This window comes from Danio rerio, chromosome 8 (assembly GCF_052040795.2).
Source record: "Danio rerio strain M-AB ecotype USA chromosome 8, GRCz13ab, whole genome shotgun sequence".
NCBI classification, from domain to species: domain Eukaryota; kingdom Metazoa; phylum Chordata; class Actinopteri; order Cypriniformes; family Danionidae; genus Danio; species Danio rerio.
In genome coordinates this window covers 32,946,959-32,970,773 of record NC_141028.1, presented here as the reverse complement: position 1 = coordinate 32,970,773, position 23,815 = coordinate 32,946,959, and the positions used below count along the sequence as shown (strand labels likewise).

Below are 23,815 nucleotides of genomic sequence, written 5' to 3'. Positions count from 1 at the left end.
CATGTGGAATATTTTATTAATATTTATCACAGTTCGGTAAAATAACATAAACTAGATACTAATGTAACATTTATCTCTACATTTAGATTACCAATTAAATTAAAGCATCCCATTCATTAAATCAAAGACATATTCGTTACACAATATTATGAGAACAAATTTGATGTTTTTCTACATAGACAAGTTTCCAGTTCCAAACCAATCACATGTAAAAATCAGGTGGCGATTTTGTATGAATTTTGAGAAAAAAGTAGCATACAGCTAGTAGCAGTATCCTAAACATAGACATCACACATCACTGAGGCGTAGCTGATGAAAACGGGGAAAAACATATGAATGAAATACAAATTAGGAGAACTTTTATTTTATTTTACAGATTTACTGCCATGTATATCAGGTCTTGCTTTAAGCTACTTAAATGTGAATAAAAGTCACTTTGTTAAACTTACAGCTTTTAATGTTTACAGAAGAGAGATTGAGGTCTTATAATACAATTCAAAATAGTAAATACACCTGTGAATTTACACTTTTGAATTGCATTATGGTACTTTTTTTTTACAGTGACATTAAAATAGCATCTGCTTTTTAGTATTATAGTCTGAATATTGTAAATAAAAACATGAAGAACTACTGTTTAAGTCCCCTTAAAGCTTATTTCTACCTAAAATAAAATATCTGCTATTAATTTCTCACCTTCTTGTCGTTCCAATCCCCTTAGACCTTTGTTCATGTTTAAAATGACAAATGACACAATTAAGATATTTTAATAGAAAATCCAAGAGCTCCCTTATTCTCATAGGCAGCAATGGCCAGGAGATGTTCAAAGTTTAGAAAATGAGCCAAAAACATTGTCAAAACTGACTTCAGTGGTTCAACTGTAATCATTTAAAAGCTAAAGCTCCCCAAAAAACAGTAAAACCAACTTTTTTCACCAAGATTTTCTCCTCGAACTTGGTTGTCAATTTAGGCATTTACTGCAGGATATACAATGTATTGCCATTAGAGTCAGCATCCCGTATGCCGTATTCCCCGGACACATTGGCAAACCAAGATGTTTTTACAGTTTTTCTTTGGCACACAGAATTGTTCTTGTAGCTTTCTATGATTATAGTTGAACCACTTAAACCACATGAGATTTTGACAATGTTTCTGGACCTTTGCTATCTATGGAGGTGTAACAGAGGCCAGCTAGTAAGTGCTGTGCAGGTAAACCTGACTCCTCTGACCTCTAAATGTGCTCTAGAGACCATGGTCTTTAGCCTCCTTGTTAGAGCAACCAACTCCAATGCAGAAGGTCGCCGGTTGGATACCATCTCTGAGCGGGTTGGGTGACGTAGGACCGGCGGGGTTACAGATGGTCAGAGAGCTCTTAAATATATTAATTAGTGTTCTGAAGATGAAGAAAGGTCTAAGGGGGTTGAATTTTGCTTTAACTAAACTGCACTACATCAGACATCCTGTGTCACAACTGTCTGACTTTTGCTAACTGGCTCCTTTGCTTTCCTGCAACAGAACAGACTCCAAAGTTTATCTTTCAGATACCTGTTTGATGCCGTCAGTAGCACTGAAGTCATTCCACAGTAAAAAGTAAAGGCACTGACTAGGGCTTGATATGTCATAAATGCCCCCAAAACCTTTATAATGAAATACAATGCCACCATAAATAGAGTGGACAGATAAACTCCCACCAGAGAGATGGTGAGTTTGCACACCAAGAGATACGAGTCGGATCCCTGCACCTGCGTCTGGTTCTTCTGGAGTGCCCGTGTGTGGGCGCAGAGGTGGACCACCATTCTGACAGAGGTGGGCAACATGATCATCAGAGGGATCGGGCAGATGAGCAGCAGGACAGCCGCTGCGTATGCATTTATGTCTATCTGTAGAGTGAAAGTCGGCTGTGGACAGGTTGTGCTATTTGTCTCGCTGATATTTTTATCCGCTGAATCTGGAAGATCGAGGCTGAACGCTGGAAGGAATAGCAAGAAGGAGAACAAGCAGCTCACCGTCACCGCAGTGTTGATCACAGTTGAGATGTTCTTCTTCAGTGTTCTGAAGATCTCAGAGGAGAAATTCACAACTTTGATGCAGTAGAAAAGACTCAGCCAAGCAATGGCCCAGAAGCTGATGAAGCCGCAAGTCATCATTAGATACATTTCAAAACGGAGACCGAGAGGATATGGCTTGATGCACCAAATGTGGGCATTCAGAAACACACTAACCACCATGGCGAGAGTGGAAAGTACCAAGATGATGTTGCTGATGGAGATGACATCTAGGATCAAGCCCACAGTCTGAATGGATCTGGTTTTTACTTGCTGTTGTAAGCTAAAGATAAGGTTGAATATGTTTCCAGAAACACCGACAACCCCAACTCCAACGAAAAAAAGAACGTTCCCAACGTCGGTGCTCATCTTTCTCTTTAGAGTCCTGCGCTGATACTGTATGACATCTGGCAAGATGCATGTTATCTTATGTAGAAATGGGGAATGATCCTCATATGCAAAGTTGCTTTGCGTGAGTTAATGAGAGCAGGCTTTGGTCCAGGCTGGAAATACAAATTAGGTTATATGGCAGAAAGTCTGATTAGAGGTCAGATTACACAACCCTCTAAGTACTTTCTTCAGTGATGGTGAACCCATGTCACGTCACTTAGAGACACTGAGACTACTTTTTTTTTCACATGCATAACATGCATAACAATCAATTGAATGTTCATGTAATCAGCTTCAGGAATGTTCCAATTCAAAACCTTGTTTGTTTCCTATTTAGGCATATCTTAAAATGTATTTTGGTTAAAGAATGTGTATGATTTTTCGAAAGAAATAAATCAATTTTAGGCATATATTTAGAATAATTTAAATACATTTACTATATTCAGATGTCCTATAAGATGTAAGGATTTATGTTTTCCACTCACAAAGCTTCTCCATTGTCATCTGTATGGCTTAATAAAGGAGGAAAGTATTTTTGTGAGGCTATGGTGTAAAAGCATTGTAGAATAAAAAAAAAGTAAACTCATAGATTGTTCTGTGTCACGATCACCAGCGATATAACCTTCATGAATCACTGAAGAACCTTCACATTCACATGTACTACAATCCTGTCTTATAAGTACTAATCCAGTCATGCACCACTTACACACCTGGTCTAAATCCTCATGATTGCAAACAGACACAGCTGAAGCTGTTCAGAACTGATTACAAGAACTATTTTATACAGTGCGCGCACACACTCTCTCTCTCTTCATGGCTGAGTCTTCTTATACGGCATTGTGTATGTTATGACATGGTTTAATTTTCTTGCCTTGCTTTCCGCGTTTGAACCTTGCTTTGTTTTGTTTCTTATGTTGTCTGCTGCCTGCCTTTTGGCCATCAGTCTGTTTATGACTACAACTCTCTGTTTCCTGTGTACATGTTTGCCGCTGAGTAGACCATTTCTTGCTTGACCATCCTGCTACTAAACTCTGCATTTGGATTCATACCCCCTTTGTCAGCATCCCTTCACATTACAATATGTGAGGATAGAATGTCAATACAAGCTCAATGAAATTAATATACACTACTATTGACAACAAAATAGAGAGCAGATATACAGGAACTTAAGATTACAAAAACTTTTTTCTATCAGACACTAAATAAGCAGGCTGCCATTTAGCTAAAATAATAACAAAGCAGTCATGTTAATTCCATTATAAAAGAAATTGTTAATTAAGAGATTTGTTTTATGATGACATTAAAATAGCAGACAGGGGTGTAGTGGATGGGGGGGATCAAAACCAAACGTGATTGAGGCTAGTGGGCAGAAGGTAAATATAGTTGCCATGAGTAAATTCCTAATTTATTTGATATTATTTAAAAATGCCTAGAAAACATTGCTTTATATTAACTAATACAGTATTACTTTACATTTTATAATGAACTTTTACAGTAAAAACAAAACAATCTCATTCATAACACAATTACACTAGTTTTTGCCTTGATTTGCTTCTGCATAGTCCTCTATTCATCAAGTGACAGTATTTACCTTTTTAAAAATGAGATTCAGTTCCAACTTTTAATTGAAACGTTTAATTTCAGTTAGCTTTTTTTTGCAGCTCGGCAATAAAATTAACAAAAAAAACAAAAAACAAAAAAAGAAAACATCAAATTAGAATTGACGATCTCTGTGTTAAAGGCATTCATCCCAACCCTCTTCATCATTAACACTCTCCTCTCAGGTGGGATGGTGGAACAAATCAAAGGTTACAACTTTGGCCGTGGGCCCTACTTTGGGCATCTCTGGTCTAAACATTAGAATTCAGAAAAAGGAAAAAACATGAAATGCTATTTTTCATCACATCAAACATCCCCTGTCACAACTGTGTGGCTTTTGCTAGCTGGCTCCTTTGCTTTTCTGCAACAGAACAAACTCCAGAGCTTATCTTTCAGATACCTGTTTGAAGCCGTCAGGAGTACTGAAGTCACTCCACAGTAAAAGGTAAAAGTACTGACTAGGTATTGATATGTGATATATGCCCCGATTAGCTTCATAAGGATGAACAAAGACACAAAGAATAGGTTGAACAGATAAACTCCCACCAGGGAGATGGTGAGTTTGCACACAAGGAGATACGAGTCTGATCCCTGCACCTGCGTCTGGTTCTTTTGGAGTGCCCGTGTGTGGGCGCATAGATGGACCACCATTCTGACAGAGGTGGGCAACATGATCATCAGTGGAATTGGGCAGAGGAGGAACAGAACAGCAGCTGAGTATGCATCTTGGTTCATCTGTATAGTGAAAGAAGGCATTGGACAGGTCACGTTACCATATGCATTGTCATTTTGTTCCGCTGAATCCACAGCATCAAGGCTGAACACTGGGATGAAAAACAAGCAGGAGAACATGCAGCTCAGCAGCACCGCAATATTGATCACAGTTGAGATGTTCTTCTTCAGTGTTCTGAAAATCTCAGAGGAGAAATTTACAACTTTGATGCAGTAGAAGAGACTCAGCCAAGCAATGGCCCAGAAGCTGATGAAGCCGCAAGTCAACATTAGATAAATTTCAAGACGGAGATCAAAAGGATATGGCTTGATGCACCAGATTTGGGGATTTAGAAAGACGCCAACCACCATGCTGAGAATGGCCAGTGCTAAGATAATGTTGCTGATGGAGATGACATCTAGGATCAAGCCCACAGTCTGAATGGTTCTGGTTATTACTTGCTGTTGTACAGTGAAAATGAGGTTGAATATATTTCCAGAAACACCGACAACCCCAACTCCAAGGAAAAAAAGAACGTCGCCAACGTCGGTGCTCATCTTTCTCTTCAGAGTCCTGCACTGATATGACATCTAGCGAGATGCGTGTTGTCTTATGTAGAAACGGGGGAATGAATCTCGTATGCAAACTGACTTTGAATGAGTAAATGAGAGCAGGCTTTGGTCAAAGCTGGAAACACAAATGAGGCAAAATGGGAAAAATGCTCCATGCTCATTATAGGTTAGATTACAGGTTGGAATTTGTGAATAGTTTTTTTGTGTACTATCTTTACTGATGCTAAATGTATGCAACAATCAGTATTGGATGATCATGTTATTAGCGTTTGAAATTTGCCTAGTCAAACCTTGTTTGTTTGCTATTTAGGCATACTTGGGTATATTTTGGGTAAAATGTAGTCTGAAGAATTTTACTATTCAAATGTCCTTAATGTTCTAATGCCATCAAAATAAATGCAAAACTGGGATAAATGATACATCTGCTTTGCACATCTAAAACCGCTCATTAATCAGATTGGTTACTAAAACTATCCCTGCAGGCACAGGACGTCAACATGACGCTATTTTGATGTTGTACCCTAACGTACCCCAACGTTGTGTGGACGCTGGATTATGTATGGAAATGAAAATCAAGTTGACATCAGAACCCAACATCAGGCTGATGTCAATGTCCAACATAAAATCAACCAAATACCAACGTCTAATCATGCTACACCTTGATGCATGGACGTTACCACCATGACATCTATCAGATGTTGGATTTCAGTCAATTTCCAGCACAACCTAAAATCAACCTAAATAACAACGTAATTTGACGTTGTTAGCCTATTGGACATCAAAATAATGTGTCCTTAGATGCTGGCTAGACATTGAATTTTGTTCACCTGACGTCATGACCTAAATCTAATCCAATGTTGACATGATGCTATGTGCCTGCTGGGATGGCTTCTACTAAACATCATCGTCCTTGATTTAAAAGAGAGTATATAAAACTGCAAAACTGAATTAAAAAAAAATCTATTTCAAGCAAATTGTAAATTTGTAATAGTCATACACAGGCCCACAATCTGAATTTTAAAACAATATGGGTGTCAGAACGACTCAAGCCATGGGACAAGTAAGCCACATAAAGGATCTCTTAATGAATGTATTGCACAGTTACCAAAAAGCCTGCAATTTACACAAAAAACACCAAAAAGTGTACTGTAAAAACTGAAAATGTAATGTGTTCACTGTGGTGTTGTTTGAAGTCAATCATCTCTATATTTTAGTCTGTATCATTTCAAATATAAAAGATATCGAGCAGAATGTTTTACACTGAAAATAAGTGGGAATAATATATATATATATATATATATATATATATATATATATATATATATATATATATATATTTTTTTTTTTTTCTTTCTTTCTTTCTCTTTTACAATATTCAATGCTTAAATTTCAGAAGAGTTAAAAAAGCAATATTTGGTGGATCAAATTTAAAAACATTAATTATTCTTATCAATTGTTTTTCTCAGGAAGATAAATGCATCTTAAACAACAATGTTTTGTTTAAATTTGAGAAGAAAAGTTGAGACCGAACAAAATACTCCAGAGAAACAACGAATTTCACGTGGACTCTTCATTTCCCCATAGCTGCCTGTAGCAGACAAATACAATCGCTAGAATAATTTTTCAATTCATTTCAATCACTTTTGCATCCTAACATGATCCCAAGATGAAGGTCTGCATGAATGCTAAGTCAATTTGAACACAACACACCCAGTGTATCTCGTTCTCCGCCCTAAGAAAGAGTGTATTATTATGGCACAACTGTCCTCCCTTGACCATGTGACCTTCTTCTTCTAGTGCTCGAGCTCTGCACAGCAGCAATCCGCAGTCATCGCTTCTGTCCTTCCCCTCTGTTTACAAAATCACCGCCATGCCTTGCGTTTTGCTGAACCTCTGTGAATACGACACGCAAAAACTCGTCAAAATCAAGAGTGTGAAACTTGGCTCACTGAAATGGACGTTAAACGGAGTGATCTTGATGTTCATTTGGTAAGTGTTTCTCCATATGTCGCCCCCACATCGTCCAACAAGAGCTCATTCATGTACATTCTTTGCCAATGTGCCTTTTTTCCACACATATTATGTTGTGTTTAAGTGTTGAACCCACAAAATTAACAATGGTTTTATTATAGTAAAAGTGTTGAAACAATGTTTTTTTTTTTTTTGTAAACAAACTGGCCTATTTGAATTACCACGGTGTTACTACAAAAATATGCTAAAAACTTAGTGTAACAAAAATATAGATGAATTTTGGTTACAATGGTACCATGTAATTACAATTTATATCATTGATATAATTTCCTCATTTGGTGTCTCAAGCCAGTCTTAAATGTCTTTACTTTCCAGTATCATGATGTTATGGAATAAAGAATACCAGGAGTATGATTTTGTAGTGAGTTCTGTCACCACAAAGGTTAAGGGAGTTGCAAAGATTACCTTACCAGAAGTTGGAGACGTTGTGTGGGATGTGGTGGATTACAGTGGACCATCTCAGGTAAATAGAACCAGGAATTATTAATATAGTAAATTATAATAAATTATATTTATTTATTTATTATTTATTTAATTACATTTATTATTTTTTATTTCTTGACGCACCTATGCAAAGTTTTTTTCCCAGTATTATAAGTGTAATGTTTGGCACGCATATACAATGTAACAAAAATTGCTTAAATCAAAAGGTTTTACTAACAGACCTTCTCATTTATGTCTAAAAATAACAAAATATTGCTGACATTTTTCTAAATTGTACATACTTTTTACTTTTGCACCTAATCTCAGGTGAAAAATTCTCCCCTACAAAATAGTAGATTATTCAGTAAATATGCATCTATGACATTTCATATTTTGGCTTTCTTTTAAATATTTTTGAGCAAAATATAAAATATAAGCTGCAGACCTCTGGATGAGTTGACATGGAATGACCCTTTTATTTTATTTTGGCAGGGAAAGAACTCATTTTTCGTTGCAACAAATGCAATTGTCACAAAGAACCAAAAACAAGGTAACTGCGCAGAGGTAAGTGCAGTTTTATGTCAGCGTGAGTTTATGATGTTTGTTTTCATTGTGGTACCTTATAGCCACTGTCCTTTTAAGGCAAAGTTAAGCAGTTCTATGCTCACTCTTCAGATCCTTCCAAACGGGAAGCTGTGTCGAACAGATAAAGACTGTGAAAAAGGGTTTTCTGACCAGCATAGCCATGGTAAGGTTACAATATATACTGTAAAGTAGCATTGCATGTGCTTTAGGAAGCATTAGATTATGCATTTCTAAAATGAACTATGGTTTTATATTGTAGTAAAGTCTAATAACAATGTTTGTTTTTTATGCATTGACTACCATTCACATAACTAAAGTTTTACTACATATACTACGGTTAAACAATGGTTAGTCAAGCAAAACTTTGCTGAATTTGTGGCTACAATGTTTAAATTAAACAAATCATGTATTTTTATTTTATTTGTCTTAAAACCATGGTAACTTTTTCATTTTGGTCATACCAATTAAAATTTGATAAGAAATGAAATGTAATTGAATTTGAATATTAAAAGACATAAGTATGTGCGCTCTTATGTTTATCTTAGTGTTTTTTTAAGGTGTTCAGACAGGTGCCTGCGTGAAGTTGGAGATACTAAAGAAAACATGTGAAGTTACAGCTTGGTGCCCTATTGAGAACAAGAAGAATCCCAGGTGCCATTTTACAGTGTGATAAATAGATAATTTGTGGAACACAAAATTATAATTATGATGAATGTCAGTGACATTTATTGTATAAGAGATTTAATTTCCTTCATTTTTCTTTGGGTTAGTTCCTTATATATTAGGGGTCACCACAGCGGAATGAACCGCCAACTATTCCAGCATTTGTTTTATGCACCAAATGCCCTTCCAGCCACAACCCAGTACTGGGGAATATATGAGAGATGTGGTATTGAATAATGTGGCATTTTACACACAAAAGCTATCAGTATAATTCACATCTGTTTTCATTAGCTCAATATTCCATAAATATATATATATATATATATATATATATATATATATATATATATATATATATATATATATATATATATATATATATATATATATATATATATATATATATATTATACAGTTCATTGTATGGAATATCTAAAGGTAAGGTATTAATATAGAAACAGTTACGTTATTTGTGCAAACAATTATAAATACACTGACATGGACATTTGCAAGTAAAGCTCTTTGTCAACAAAGACCAGTTCATCATCAGCTTTGCCCCAAAATAAGTAAATCTGCAGTGCTGCCAGAGACTTTTGAGGAACCCATTTGAGGAAGTTTCCCTTTAATGTGGCACTTTCATATAAACTGAGATTCTATATACGGATATGTTCTAATGTCACACTTTCATTTCTCTCTCCCCAGACCTGCTCTTTTGGCTGCAGCAGAAAATTTCACTGTGATGATCAAGAATAACATCAGATTTCCAGCATTTAACTACATCAGGTATTTTACTTTTAACACAGAAAACGTTATTTTAGTTACTCTACAGATGTTTGTACACTGATATAACTCATGAACTGTTATTCATATACACTTTCAAACACTAATAAGAAACTCATAAGCAGTATTTGAGGTTATTAACCTGAAGAAAGCCCAGGGTAATAATTTAAACTGATTATTTAATCATCTTTTTATATTAATCCCTACCACCACATAAATGCCTGTTGAAAGCACCTCAAAGCATTGTACATTGAAACACAGTTGAGTGGGCTTGACAAACCACTTGTATGAAACACTTTCCTCTTCATATGCACCAGACACTTTTTTATAAACACACCATGTTACAAAAACTCAGTAATAAAAATTAGTACAAAAATTAGAAAAAAGTACATTATACTGTATAACTGCAGATTAGGCATGAGCCGGTATAAGATTCTGATGGTATAATAACCTTGGGTAAAAATATCACGGTTTTGCGATTTCACGGTATTGTGATTACTGCTCTAAAACAAGTTCTTTTTAAAAGTCTTGGTAAAAAAACAATCCTATTGAACATGATAAATATATATATTTTAATATTTAAACATGTCAACCTAATTAATTCGAATAAGTCATTGACTTCTGCTGTATTTATTAGTTTCAAAAAACGATTTCTTTTCAACATGAAAACGCATCATTGGATATCTTTCTTTTCTTTGGATATAAAGTAAAGCCACTGCACTGTTCAGCACTACAGCATGTTGGATGTTAGTTTATAAGAGATTTGTTTTTCAGATATTTCCTGAATCATGGACTGACCAGTAGCTTGTAATGTGGAGGGTCTTATTCTAATGTTGCCCTAAAAAACAAATAAAATAATTAAAATAGTTGTCAATAAAATAGTTGTAAAAAATAATAACTTATAAATACCTTAGGAACGGTATAACAGAAAATTTTAACGGTTTTAAAACCTTCAAATATAGTAGTATAGTATACCTTTAAACCGGTTATCGCCCCATGCACTGCAGATTAACTATATTTCTTTCAATTCAATTAATCTTTATTTCTATAGCGATTTTACAATGTAGGTTGTGTCAAAACAGCTTAACATAGAAGTTCTAGTAAACTGAAATTGTGTCAGTCCAGTTTTCACAGTTGAAGTTCAGTTTAGTTCAGATCAGTATGGTTTAAATTTCACTGCTGAAAGTCCAAACAAGCAGCTCCACGTGTCCCAAACCAAGCAATACAGTGGCAACATTGGGAAGGAACAAAACTTTACCAATTGACGAAAGTTAAGGAAAAAAAACCTTGAGAGAAACCAGGCTCAGTTGGGCACACTCATTTCTTCTCTGGCCAAACTTCCTGTGCAGAACTGCAGTCTAGGCGCCGGAGACTGGAGAACTGTTTATTTATTTGACAGCTGTACTGTTCACACCACTTTTAAAACTTGAATATTTTTGATTTAGGAGAAACATCTTGTCTGAAATGAAGGACACTGACTTTAAAGGCTGCATCTATCACCGCTACAAAAATCCATACTGCCCCATATTCAGACTGGGAGACATTGTGGCTGAAGCCAAGGAGAAGTTTTCAGAGATGGCAGTGGAGGTAAGAAGAATATTAGGAAATAAACTAGTAAGGGACTATTGATGTCAATCAACATATATTTGTACAATTGAACTCAGAATTATTAGCCCCCCTGAATTTCTGTTTAACTGAGAGCAGATTTTTTCAACACATTCTAAACATAATATTTTTAATAATTCATCTCTAATAATGGATTTATTTTATCTTTGCCATGATTCATTCATTCATTCATTTTCTTGTCGGCTTAGTCCCTTTAATAATCCGGGGTCGCCACAGCGGAATGAACCGCCAACTTATCCAGCAAGTTTTTACGCAGCGGATGCCTTTCCAGCTGCAACCCATCTCTGGGAAACATCCACACATACACACACACTCATACACTACGGACAATTTAGCCTACCCAATTCACCCTTACCACATGTCTTTGGACTGTGGGGGAAACCAAAGCACCCGGAGGAAACCCAGGCAATGGCAGGGAGAACATGCAAAATCCACACAGAAACGCCAACTGAGCCGAGGTTCGAACCAGCAACCCATAGACTTTCTTGCTGTGAGGCGACAGCACTACCTACTGCGCCACGGCCTCGCACTTTGCCATGATGACAGTAAATATAATTTGACTATATATTTTTCAAGACACTTCTATACAGCTCAAACTGACATTTAAAGGCTTAACTAGGTACGTTAGGTTAACTAGGCAGGTTAGAATAATTAGGCAAGTTATTGTATAATGATGTTTTGTTCTGTAGACTGTCGAAAAAATATATAGCTTAAAGGGGCTAATCATTTTGTCCTTAAAATTGTTTTAAAAAATTAAATTGCTTTTTCTAGCCAAAATAAAACTTTCTCCAACAGAAAAAATACTATGAGACTTACTGTGAAAATGTCCTAGCTCTGTTAAACTAAAAATATTTAAAAAATCAAAAAAAATCAAAGGAGAGCTAATAATTCTGATCTTAACTATATATATTTTCTCAAATATTAGCCCTCCAGTGATTTCTTTTTCAAATATTTATTGTTTAAAAAAAGCAAGGAATTTTTCACAGAATGTCCTATGATATTTTTTTTCTTCTGGAAAAATTATTATTTGTTTTATTTCAGCTAGAATAAAAGCAGTTCTTATAAATAAAAAAAAACACTTTAAGGCCAATATTATTAGGCCCCTTAAGCAATATTTTTTTGATTGTCTATAAAACAAACTGTCAGAAATTGGCGTGGGGGGATGGGGGGGATATACAGGGGAGCTAAACATTTAGGAGGGCTAATATTTCTGACTGCAATTATATATAAATAAATAAATATTTGTAAAATGTGAAAACTGGTGAGATCAAAATTATTAGAAACTATTATTTTAGATATTATTTTTTTTGTATATTATATCTTACTTAAGAGATTATATGTTTCGATTGCCTAAAGCAGTGTTTCCCAACCCTGTTCCTGAAGCCACACCAATAGTACACATTTTCAACCTCTTCCTAATCAAACACTACTGATTCAACTCATCAGACCATTAAAAGAGATTCCAAAACCTGAAATGAATGGGTCAGCTAAAGGAGACATCCAAAATATGTCCCTATCAGGTTTTTTTGCCCTCGAGTCATTTGATTTTGAGTTTCTACCGATACTGAAACCTGATCCGATACTATTATAATACATAAAGGCTTAGTAGAGACATGGGAGCTACGGACAAAATCCATATGTCTGTGGTGACAAAACATGGGGTACATCTTGTAACAGGACAAATAGTTTGTCAGAAATCTTCTTATAAAGAGCCGGCAGAGCTTTTTTGTAAAATAATGGTGAGACGGTATTTCACATTGGGGTTCTACATTTGTTTTTGAGGTGTCTTATCAGGTTTGTCCTTTCCACTTCTCGCAATGCCAAGTTTACATATCTCACAATGGCAATGTTAGCAATGGCAATGTTGTCGTCATCAACTTTATAATACCTCCAAACCACAGACATACTCGCGCTTTCCGCTTCAAGCTGTCTCCGTGTTCTTCTTTGCCGGCATTTAATCAATAGAGTCTCTGCAACAGGGCGAGGCAGTGGCGCAGTAGGTAGAGCTGTCGCCTCACAGCAAGAAGGTCGCTGGATCGCTGGTTCGAACCTCGGCTCAGTTGGCGTATCTGTGTGGAGTTTGCATGTTCACCCTGTCTTCGCGTGGGTTTCCTGTCCAAAGACATGCGGTACAGGTGAATTGGGTTGGCCAAATTGTCCATAGTGTATGAGTGTGTGTGTGAATCTGTGTGTGGATGTTTCCCAGACATGGGTTGCAGCTGGAAGGGCATCCGCTGCGTAAAAACTTGCTGGATAAGTTGGCGGTTCATTCCGCTGTGGCGACACCGGATTTATAAAGGGACTAAGAATACACACATACACACACACATACATTTTTATTTGAGTCCTGATCGATAACATGTGATCGGGCCCTATTTTTGATCACGTGATCAGATCTGGACATCCCTACTATTGGTGTGCCTCCAGGAACAGGGTTGGGATGCACTGGCCTACAGAACAAACCAATGTTGTCCAATGACTTGCCTAATTAACCTAGTTCGCCTAATTAATCTAGTTAAGCCTTTAAATTGCACTTTAAGCTGAATACTAGTATCTTGCAAAACAACTAATGTACTTTATTGTGTCCTTTAATCATGGCAAAGACATTGAAAATTAGTTTTTAAATTGAGCTAATAATAATAACTGACACACAAACACATTGACATAAACAAGAGATAAAACTAGAAATGCTGAAGATAAAAAAACAAGAAAACTACTTAATTTAGTTATGGTTCTTTAAGTACTAAACAAAAAGAAGAAATGGTTTAGGCTAGTCTTGTCTGTTGTCTCATCATAACTATCAGCATCTTCTTCACAGGGTGGTGTGATTGGGATCCAGATCAACTGGGACTGTGACCTGAACCGCTTCTTTCACAGCTGCTTACCCAAATACTCCTTCCGTCGCCTGGATGAGAAAGAAAGCAACCGAACCCTGTACCCTGGACTCAACTTCAGGTGTGAACAACCCAAATCCTCTTGAAAAGCATGTCATCTCTTAAACGCTCCTTTCTCATAGATATCATTTAATAGGTTTGCGAGATACTCAACGGTGAATGGCGTGGAACAGCGCACTCTCTTCAAAATGTATGGCATTAGGTTTGATGTGATGGTGTTTGGGAAGGTGAGACTATATGATTCCATACGGTCATGTTACTTTGCATGTTAGTTTTAGCATAAGGATTCACATAATGAGCTCTCTATATTCTTCACAGGCTGGAAAGTTCAGCATCATTCAGCTAATCATCTACATTGGGTCTACGCTCTCCTATTATGCTATTGTGAGTAAACCCACAGACAGTGTCTCGCAAAAAAATTGAAGTGTAAAATTATTTATTTACTATTGAATTTTATTTAGACAACTATATTTCTGGACTGGCTTATTGGTACCGGCTGTTACTCCAAAGAGGCAAAACAGAACTACACCGAGAGGAAGTTTGAGGCCGTTCAAGACCGAGAAGAGGTGAACACGTTAATGTTCACTTTAGTTCACAGATTTTTTCTTCAAGTTTTTTTCTTCAAGAAGTTATCTTTAACCCTAAATGGATTAAGCAGTGTAGAGTATTAACAGGAAATAATGGAGAGAAGGGAAGGATCGGCAAAGGAATCTAACTCAGATCGTCGTAAGCTATATGTTGACACACTTAACCACTAGGCTATTGACACAGACTTAAAGAAGTTATTTTGAAGAATGTTTGAAACAGGTATCCATTGATATCCATACAGTAGCTGTTTTTCCATTCCAAATGCGCATTTTGAAGTATTTCATGAGAAACGAGGGATAGAACTGCCAAATTATGAATAAAAATGCGTAAAAGGTTGTAAGTGTAAAATGTATAACGTGAGTAATGAGAGATGGAAACACATTTGCTAAATAAAGTAAAGGTGCATCCCAAATCGTTTGAATTTCCGTTTAGTAAAAAAAAAACACTAGTGCTCCATTTGTGTCGACACTACATAAACTATGCTGTTGAGTGTGTAAGTGCATAAGTACACACTGCATGAGTGCATAGTGTATAGTGTGCCATTTGGGACGCAGCATCTGACTTAATGAAAATTACACCCATGTGAAGCCATTTTGCTTGCCTTGTTTACTTTTTGTTACTAGGTTACAGGGTTCGTACGGGTGCTGGAAATCCTGGAAAATGCTTGATTTTTAATATAGTCTTCTCAAGGTTAGAAAAGTGCTTGGATTTTGGATCAAGTGCTTGAACCTGCTCGAAATTTGAAGTTGCAAGGCTCGAAATTGCGACCGTTTTAGTTGCATATGCGCCCAAACTCTTATCTATGCAAGCTCAAAATATATTCGGGAGCATTTGTGCATAAAATTGTTGGCGTGTGACCAGTTTTCATTGCAAAATGTTCACCGAATGTGCATATTTAGGAGACATTCACGCAGGATTTTTTCCTAAAAACGCCAAACGCAGCACTTAAAAATAGTTTAAACAGTTGACGTATAACTTATTATTTGCAAACGCCATCTTAATAGCAACAACAGTCTTTTCATTAGCTGCAATATTAGTTTAATCTTAGTGAATGCAAGCCCTTTTGCGATGGTGAATGCTCTGCAGGTGCACGACTGACAAAATTGTGATGAATAAACGAAAGATTAAATAGAACATTTGTAATTAAAATGGCAAACGCTGCTACCTGTAAACTCCATTTTTCAGGCTTTACATTGAATGGTTCGGACCCATAAGGATTTAATTTGTTACACGAATTTTGGCAATGCACATGAAATATTATGAACGACTGGTCATGAAAGATTGGTTGTACACCCAAACAAAATCTGACTAAAAGAAAGAGACCAAAACTTAAAAAGATATCCAATAACTGAACTTTTTAAAATTATGATTATTATTTTACCATTTTTGGGTGAACTATCTCAATAAATCCATGTTCCAAAGTATTCAACAACTTAAGTTAAAATGTCATAGTGTTTTTTTTTTTTAAATAGCACAATGGATATAAATGTGAAAAAGTACATACAGCATATATCAACATAATTTACCGTGGTTGTTAAGTGCTGGAAAAGCATAAAAATGCACCTTGAAAGTGCTTGAAAAGTGCTGGAATTTGAAGTTGGAAAAGGTGTAAGAACCCTGAGGTTACCAATACTATAGTCGGCTACTCTAAAACACATCTAATTCACATTGGGGTTTTACAATTTTTTTGCAAACATTTGAAAATATTTGCTTCACGTAAGGGCGGCACAGTGGCTCAGTGGTTAGCATTGTCAACTCACAGCAAGAAGGTTGCTGGTTTGAGTCTAGCTGGGTCAGTTAATATTTCTGTGTGGAGTTTGCATGTTCTCCTCTTGTTTTGTGTGGGTTTTCTCCTGGTGCTCCAGTTGAGTTTGTATCTGTGTTTTCTAGTACTGGGTTTGGGCTTAAAGGGCATCCGCTGCATAAAACGTATGACGGAATAGTTGGTGGCTTATTCTGCTGAGGCAACCCTTAAAAAAAGAGTAAAGCGAAGGAAAATCTATAAATGAATGCTTCACATTAGGATGAAAAGTCACCTATGGATGTCAATGGTTATCAACATTCTTTAAAATATCTTCTGTTGTGTTCAGCAAAAAAAAAAAAAAAAGTTACTCATAAAGGTTTGAAATTTGAAATTTACGGTGAGTAAATGGTGAGTATTTCTTTTCATTTTGTGGTGAACCATCCCTTAAAATACAGTTAGTGCTTTAAACAGACACATTTAAAGCTTTTATTGGGATTTTGTATGCAGGCATCTAACCAGGGGTTTTGTGTTTGTTGCAGTGCTTCCTTTGTGTGTCATTTGTGGACGAGGACAATTTAAGAGTGGTGAAAAAATCCCGAAAGAAAAGACTACAGGAGACAAAACCCCTTTCTTTACACCAGCGCAAAGTAAGATCCTTCTGTTATATTTTCACTCACATTATACACACTCAAAGTAATGATATATTTTATATAAGATATAACATCAAAGTTATATCTTGATTATTAGTATGAAGGTAAATCAGGAGCAAAACTCAATAGTTTGCAATTCTGTGACCAATGAACAACGCCAGTCAGTGTGCCATGGCAAAATATTTGAATGAATATGCATCAATAATTAAAAAAAAGGTTTGGAAAGGTTTTGTTAATTATCATTCATTTTACGTGGGTTTTAAATTTGACATAAGGATTACCTTCATATATTAGTGACACCAGTGGTTGTTGAATAAAATGCATCCTGCAATTTATTGGGTTGCGGCTGGAAGGGCATTCGCTGTGTAAAACTTACGCTTGATAAATTGGCGATTCATTCAGTCGTGGCAACCCCCTGATGAATAAAGAGACTAAGCGGAAGGAAAATAAATGAATGAATGATGAGAAACAAAAAAGATGCTGCAGCGAAAATCTCATAAAGAATATTCAGACACATCCACAGTACCGAATGTGCAGTTTAGATTTACATGCAAGCAGGGCTTGACATTAACTTTTTTGATCACCAGCCACAGTGGCTAGTAGTTTTCCAATGTTACTAGCCACTCTGCATTTACACTAGCCACAACTTTGTTGTTGGGAAAATAGTTTTATATGCATAAATATGACTTTGACATGCTAAAATTACTTGATTAAGATTTTGTGTTATGCCCACATGCCTCCTCATTCATTTCACGTTTTGTGTGTCGTGTATGAGCAAATGGGTGACATGACTTTTCAGAACTTAAAATTAAGGATTTACCTAATTTATCTCTGACGACACCAAACAAGAATTATTTCTTAGCCACAAATTTTAAATGTGTCAAAACAAGCTAAATATAGCTGTATACTATACTTTTTATTTAACAAAACATTTCTTTAAAAACAACCAAGGAAAAACAATTGACTTTTACAAAGAATTATTGTCATGTATCACAAATATGCAGAGTAATCTGTCCTCGCTAAAGGTCTCTCAGTTCACCAGTTAACTACACATAAACGAAGAGTTAATCTCATATTAAAGCAATGTTGTTGTAAAAATGATAATTAAACCATATTAACAAAAATAACCATAAGCAAAAGAAAGCAGGTGATAAACATACTATAATAATGGAAGGATGATAACACGGTTAAGGTCAATTAATAATCTGTTCAAAGCGAAAGCAACCGGTGCTGCATACAAAAAGACATACTTGGAGCTCTTGAAAGCAGCAAGACTGTGTGTGCATTAGCATTACTCTTTTGCCTGACTATTCGATTGCCTGAGATCCGATCACAGTTGCGTTCCAGGCACGCGTGCTTCAAGGAAGGGAACAGGAGCGCGCACGCGCTTTAAACAGTCGCGCGCATCACATCAGCTGTTAGCACGAGTGATTAACCTCTCATTCGGTATTCATCTGCTTTCTTCTGCTCGCGCGAATGCAATTTTTTTGTTAGTCGTGCTGTTTCTCCATTCTAAGATCACATTTGCACGCATATTGGGTCATTCTTGTAGTCAAACCCTGCTTTTAAGAAAACCACAATTTAAAAATGATTTTCAACCAGCCAAAGTGGCTAGTGGGAGTGTCTGTCTAACCCGCCAAAGCTGAAATCTACCCGCATTTGGCGGGTTGGCGGGTGTTAATGTAAAGCCCTGCATGCAAGTATGTTCTTCACTGTTTCCTCTCAATAGCAACATAAACACGTGACAAAATGGCATTGGTGAGAAAACAGCAGTTAAGAAAAATCTGATCACAGTTATATGGATATGTTTGCACAAGCTAGGAGGCTAAGGAAGGATTTGCTTTGTAGTTTTCATTATATGCTGTTTACAAAAAAATGTGATGACTACATTGGAAAACATTAATATAGCACCATGCATCTGTCAAAATGGATTTTGTTGAGTTTTTAGTTAAACTAAATTAAAAGATAAAAGATTCTGCCCAAAAAAAGACTCTGTCATCATTTACTCATCTTCATGCCAGTACAAAGTGACTCCCTTTAACAGTAATAAAGCACCCAGAAGACTCTGCAAACACTGCATGTGACTCATAATTTCCCGTGTTGTGATGGATAAAATTGAAAAAAAAAAAATCATAAACAAAATCATAAACTGTACTATACCAGCAATATTGTCAGTCAATTCATATTTTACACTGGTTTGCGACCATTATTTTACTTAAATCAATAAATGGTAAGTCAGCAGCATTTCCTTTTTTTGGCTGACATGCTTGAGTGCTTTCTCAGCATATTTTAATAACAACGTCAGCATGTCTCGAGGACAAAAATGGGATTTCAAGCATCAAAAAATAATACTAAGCAAAACTAAACGAACTTGATGAATTATACCATGATTTTCTGAAGATAAATACAAAATACAGTCAGTAAAATGCCATTCAGAGTAAAAATAGTTTAGAAAAAGAGTAGTTTAGAAAAAAATTATAAATTATTAAAAGGCTATTTAAAGATCACAGTGGAGCTCTAAAATACTCAATAACTGCCATTTATGATTTTAAATATTTATACTTTATCCTTTAAACCACTAGAATCTTGCCCAGTGGTTAGAATGTTTTTAAATGATTTAAATCGCAGTACAAAAATTGTGTGATTATTCTTTAATATAGTTTAATCAGCACAAGACTGAATAAGTATGGGGTGGCACGGTGGCTCAGTGGTTAGCACTGTTGTCTCACAGCAAAATGGTCGCTGGTTTGAGTCACAGCTGGGCCAGTTGGCATTGATGTGTGGAGTTTGCATGCTCTCTCCATGTTTGCGTGGGTTTCCTCCGGGTGCTCCGGTTTCCCCCAGATTTTCTCTATTAGTGATCGCGAATACATGAATCTTTTTAACCGCATCTTCTAAGTGAAATGGTTGAACTAGTTCACCAAATCGAACTGAACCTTTTGAAACGGTTCGCATCTCCAGTAAGCACTCTTATCCACAAACTACTTTTTAACATGCCTAATATCTCCTCTGACTCTAAACCAATATATATTGTTATACAGTTTTTAGAACAGTACACTGAGATCAGATTTGAGAAGCAGTCACCCGATAATACTGCGCATTCGTGATTTAGTGAACCGAACACAATAAGTACATGAAAGCCTGCTTTGACTGAACTGAACTTGAAACAACTACAGCACGGGTAAACCAAGGGCTTAAATGAGGTCTGGTGAAACAATTATTTCATACAGATCATGATGATGTTTTAACTGATTAAAATTATGACTGCTGACTACAGAATTTTGGTATGTTGAGTACTAACATAGGAGAATTGTAACAAATAATCCAGTTTGCGTTAAAGATCTGAACTTTTCATCACTACTGTGTGTTTAACCTCAGAAGCAGGCTTGCACACATATTTTACTTAAGGCTGCTATCTTGTGGGCTGCTGTATTTAAATTAGAGGAAGGGTAGATGGTAGTGGTAGATGATAGTGGTTGTGTCCTCTAAATACATGTTTCAAAAAATTTATGGTTGAGTTTTTTTTAATCTACATTATTTATAATATGCTTATTTAAAAAAAAAAACTAAAACTAATACTGAAAGTAATAAAAACTAAACTAAAACTAAGCCATTTCAAAATATCGAAATAAATAAAAACATGGAAATCTGCCTCTAAAAGCTAATTCAACCTAATTAAATTTGAAAACAAAAAGTGAAAACGAAACTCGTTCGTTCATTCATTTATTTTCTTTTCAGCTTATTCCCTTTATTAATCTGGGGTCGCCATCGCAGAATGAACCGCCAACTTATCCAGCAAATTTTTTACGCAGCGGATGCCCTTCCAGCTGCAACCCATCTCTGGGAAACATCTACACACACTCATTCACACTCATACACTACTGCCAATTTAGTTTACCCAATTCACCTGTGCCACATGTCTTTGGACTGTGGGGGAAACCGGAGCACCCGGAGGAAACCCTTGCATACGCGGGGAGAACATACAAACTCCACACAGAAATGCCAACTGACCCAGCCAAGGCTCAAACCAGCAACTTTTTTGCTGTGAGGCGACACCACTATCTACTGTGCCACCGCATCGCCCCAAAACGAAACTAAAACTAATAAAAAATCCAAAACTATTATACCTTGCTGTGGCGACCTCTAAAATGGAGAATAAACCTGAGGAAAATTAATGAATGAACTAAGGTTTGCTTGTTTTGACACATTTTTTAAAATATGTGGCTAAGAAATAACTCATTAGAATGAGTTTCTTTTCTGCTGGGCCATTAAAGAAATCCTAAGCATTTAACCCTATATAAGTCTAAAATTTCATTCTTCATGGTCTTAAAAAGTCTCAATTTTGACTTGGTGAAACCTGCTGAAACACTGGTAATACATCGTTAAAATGAAAAATGCTTTATTGCCAACTATACCTAAAATTATTTTTCCATAATTTATATTAGCACTATAATATATTAGCACTCATTTTAATTACCATTTTAAAAATTGTTTTAGTTCAAGTGAACTATATTACCTCATGTCTGTTCTCAGAATGAGCTGGCCAGCATGAAGACTCTGTTGAGTGTCCTGCAATGTGGCCAAAGCAGAAGTGAGCCTGTACAAAACGGCCAAAGTGGCGGCCTAATAGTGGACGAAAACCTTTCCAGCAGGCACAATGGCAGACAAAACCCAGACACGCCATTACTGGAGACCACACAGTCTTCGTCTCCGACCTGGTGTCAATGTGGCTCCTGCCGGCCTGCCGAGACCTTACAGGAGCAACTGTGCTGCCGTTTGAAGAAAGGCCGCTGTATTACCTCTTCTCCGATCTTTTCATCACTAATTGTCAGTCGCTCTGTCCTGGAGAACGCTTTGTTCTTTGTGGACCCCCTGGCGGAGCTGCACGAGGAGTCTCAGCTGCGTCATGGGGCCTATGCTCAGTTCATCAGATGGCGGTTTGGAGACAGCACACCCAGAGATGCTCTTCCAGTAATACCCAGCTGCTGTATATGGAGGATCAGAGCAGAATACCCCAGCCCTGACGGCACATATCGTGGCCTTAGATCGTTTCAGGTCATAACGTCTCAGACAGAGGTCAACAGATGACAGACTTTAATCATTTAATGATGAGACATCAGTCAGAAATCAATCAGGATGACAATGCCTTATGATTGTGCTTAAAAGGGAATGATACTAACTACAGTCTGTGATACGCAATGTGATAGGATACTTTTAAAGCCTTAACCTGCAGAAATACCAAATGATGTATTATGCATTGTTTTAGTAAAACAGATGCCTTTAAAAATGAATCAAGAGGTCAAGCATGCACAGCCAAACTGATTTGCTAATTATTGTGTTATAAGACACCGAATACCTTTACATGGACACCAATAATCCGATTTTAATACGATTAAGACAATGCTCTGATTAAGAGTCAGCCATGTAAACAGCGATTTTTGATTAGCTTAATTCAGCTCAAGTCATAATCAAGCTAAACAGAAATTGGATTTAGACACATGGAGTATGCAGATTTTAGTCACATTGTTGAAGCTTAGTGCAGAAATGTAAACACTTTAATCCAACTATTACCGTCATGTAGGAATTTTCACCGCATTTTGTGACAGGATACACTATTCTCTGCACCTACAGAGTAAAGGACCATAGACACATACACTGTGAAATGCTGAGTTTTTTTTTCTTCCAGTTTGTGTGTGGTATCAAATTCCATTAAACTACTAAAATGTCCCTGAATGAAAGTTAAAATGCCAAACTGCAGTTAAGGTCGACAAATTAAAAATTAACACCCAAAATTACATGAAACTCCGGAGGACACGTGGATAGTGTGATGACGAAATGACGTTAATCGAATTATGTGCTTTAACATGTAAAACAGGATCATGAAAGGAACATTCAAAAAGCAACTCATTTAAACACCTTAACCATATTATTGTCCTATTCAGATTAAGACAAATAATTACTTTGATTACTGATGTCCATGTAAACAGTGACTGGTGCACTCATAAACTGAAATAATATGCTATATGTTAATCAAGATGCATTAAATTAAAAACATTTTGTTCTGCTTAACATTTGACAAAAGTATTAAGTGGCGAAACTGGCTGATAATACCCAGCTGATAATGTTACAAAAGAGTTTTGTTTTAAATAAATGCTGTTCTTCTGAATTCATTAAAGAATTCTGGAAAACAAATGTCTCCTGGAATCCATCTCTTTTAACATTGATATTAATAACAGTTTGTTTATGTGAATCAAATCAGAATATTAGAATTATTTTTAAAGGATCATGCGGTAACACTTTACAATATGAGACATATTTAATGTTAATTTGTGTACTTCATAAATCGAACGAACAACGAGCAATACATTTATTAAAGATTGTCTTCAGGTTTGTTAATGTTAATGAAAATACAGTTGTTCATTGTTATTTCATGTTAATTTGCGAAAATTTACTAATGTCAACAAGCACTGCCATTGATATTAATAATACATTAATAATACATAATTCGCTGTTCAT

General features: G+C 36.2%; 3 protein-coding genes across 9 annotated transcripts; 1 reads left to right on the top strand and 2 right to left on the bottom strand.

Moving 5' to 3' along the window:
* Positions 1-19,317, bottom strand: tas2r200.1 (taste receptor, type 2, member 200, tandem duplicate 1; the record flags this gene model as incomplete). Of its 5 annotated transcripts, NM_001039830.2 has the most annotated exon segments (5): positions 1-2,545; positions 2,918-2,944; positions 7,757-7,775; positions 12,002-12,013; positions 19,306-19,317. In NM_001039830.2, a coding segment is annotated over 1 exon segment (963 nt). In that variant the 3' UTR covers positions 1-1,448.
* tas2r200.2 (taste receptor, type 2, member 200, tandem duplicate 2) lies at positions 4,338-5,300 on the bottom strand. The gene is given in 1 exon segment (NM_001020505.1): positions 4,338-5,300. A coding segment is annotated over 1 exon segment (963 nt).
* p2rx7 (purinergic receptor P2X, ligand-gated ion channel, 7) lies at positions 7,093-23,491 on the top strand. 3 transcript variants are annotated; one of them, XR_015496907.1, is made up of 13 exons: positions 7,093-7,304; positions 7,662-7,809; positions 8,262-8,333; positions 8,445-8,517; positions 8,912-9,005; positions 9,720-9,800; positions 11,243-11,384; positions 14,242-14,378; positions 14,454-14,544; positions 14,636-14,701; positions 14,779-15,528; positions 16,528-17,296; positions 21,833-23,491. XR_015496907.1 is itself a non-coding variant. In NM_198984.3 (13 exon segments), coding segments are annotated over 13 exon segments (1,791 nt in total). In that variant the 5' UTR covers positions 7,093-7,185; the 3' UTR covers positions 22,388-23,483.
* Positions 23,492-23,815: the final 324 nt, after the last annotated feature.

Bases quoted from the DNA above. Each gene is read 5' to 3' on its own strand.
- p2rx7 (XM_087262914.1), top strand. From the start codon at position 7,186: ATGCCTTGCGTTTTGCTGAACCTCTGTGAATACGACACGCAAAAACTC. The intron at 7,305-7,661 runs GTAAGTGTTTCT...TTTACTTTCCAG, and splicing joins GTGATCTTGATGTTCATTTG to TATCATGATGTTATGGAATA. The intron at 14,545-14,635 runs GTGAGACTATAT...TATTCTTCACAG, and splicing joins ATGTGATGGTGTTTGGGAAG to GCTGGAAAGTTCAGCATCAT.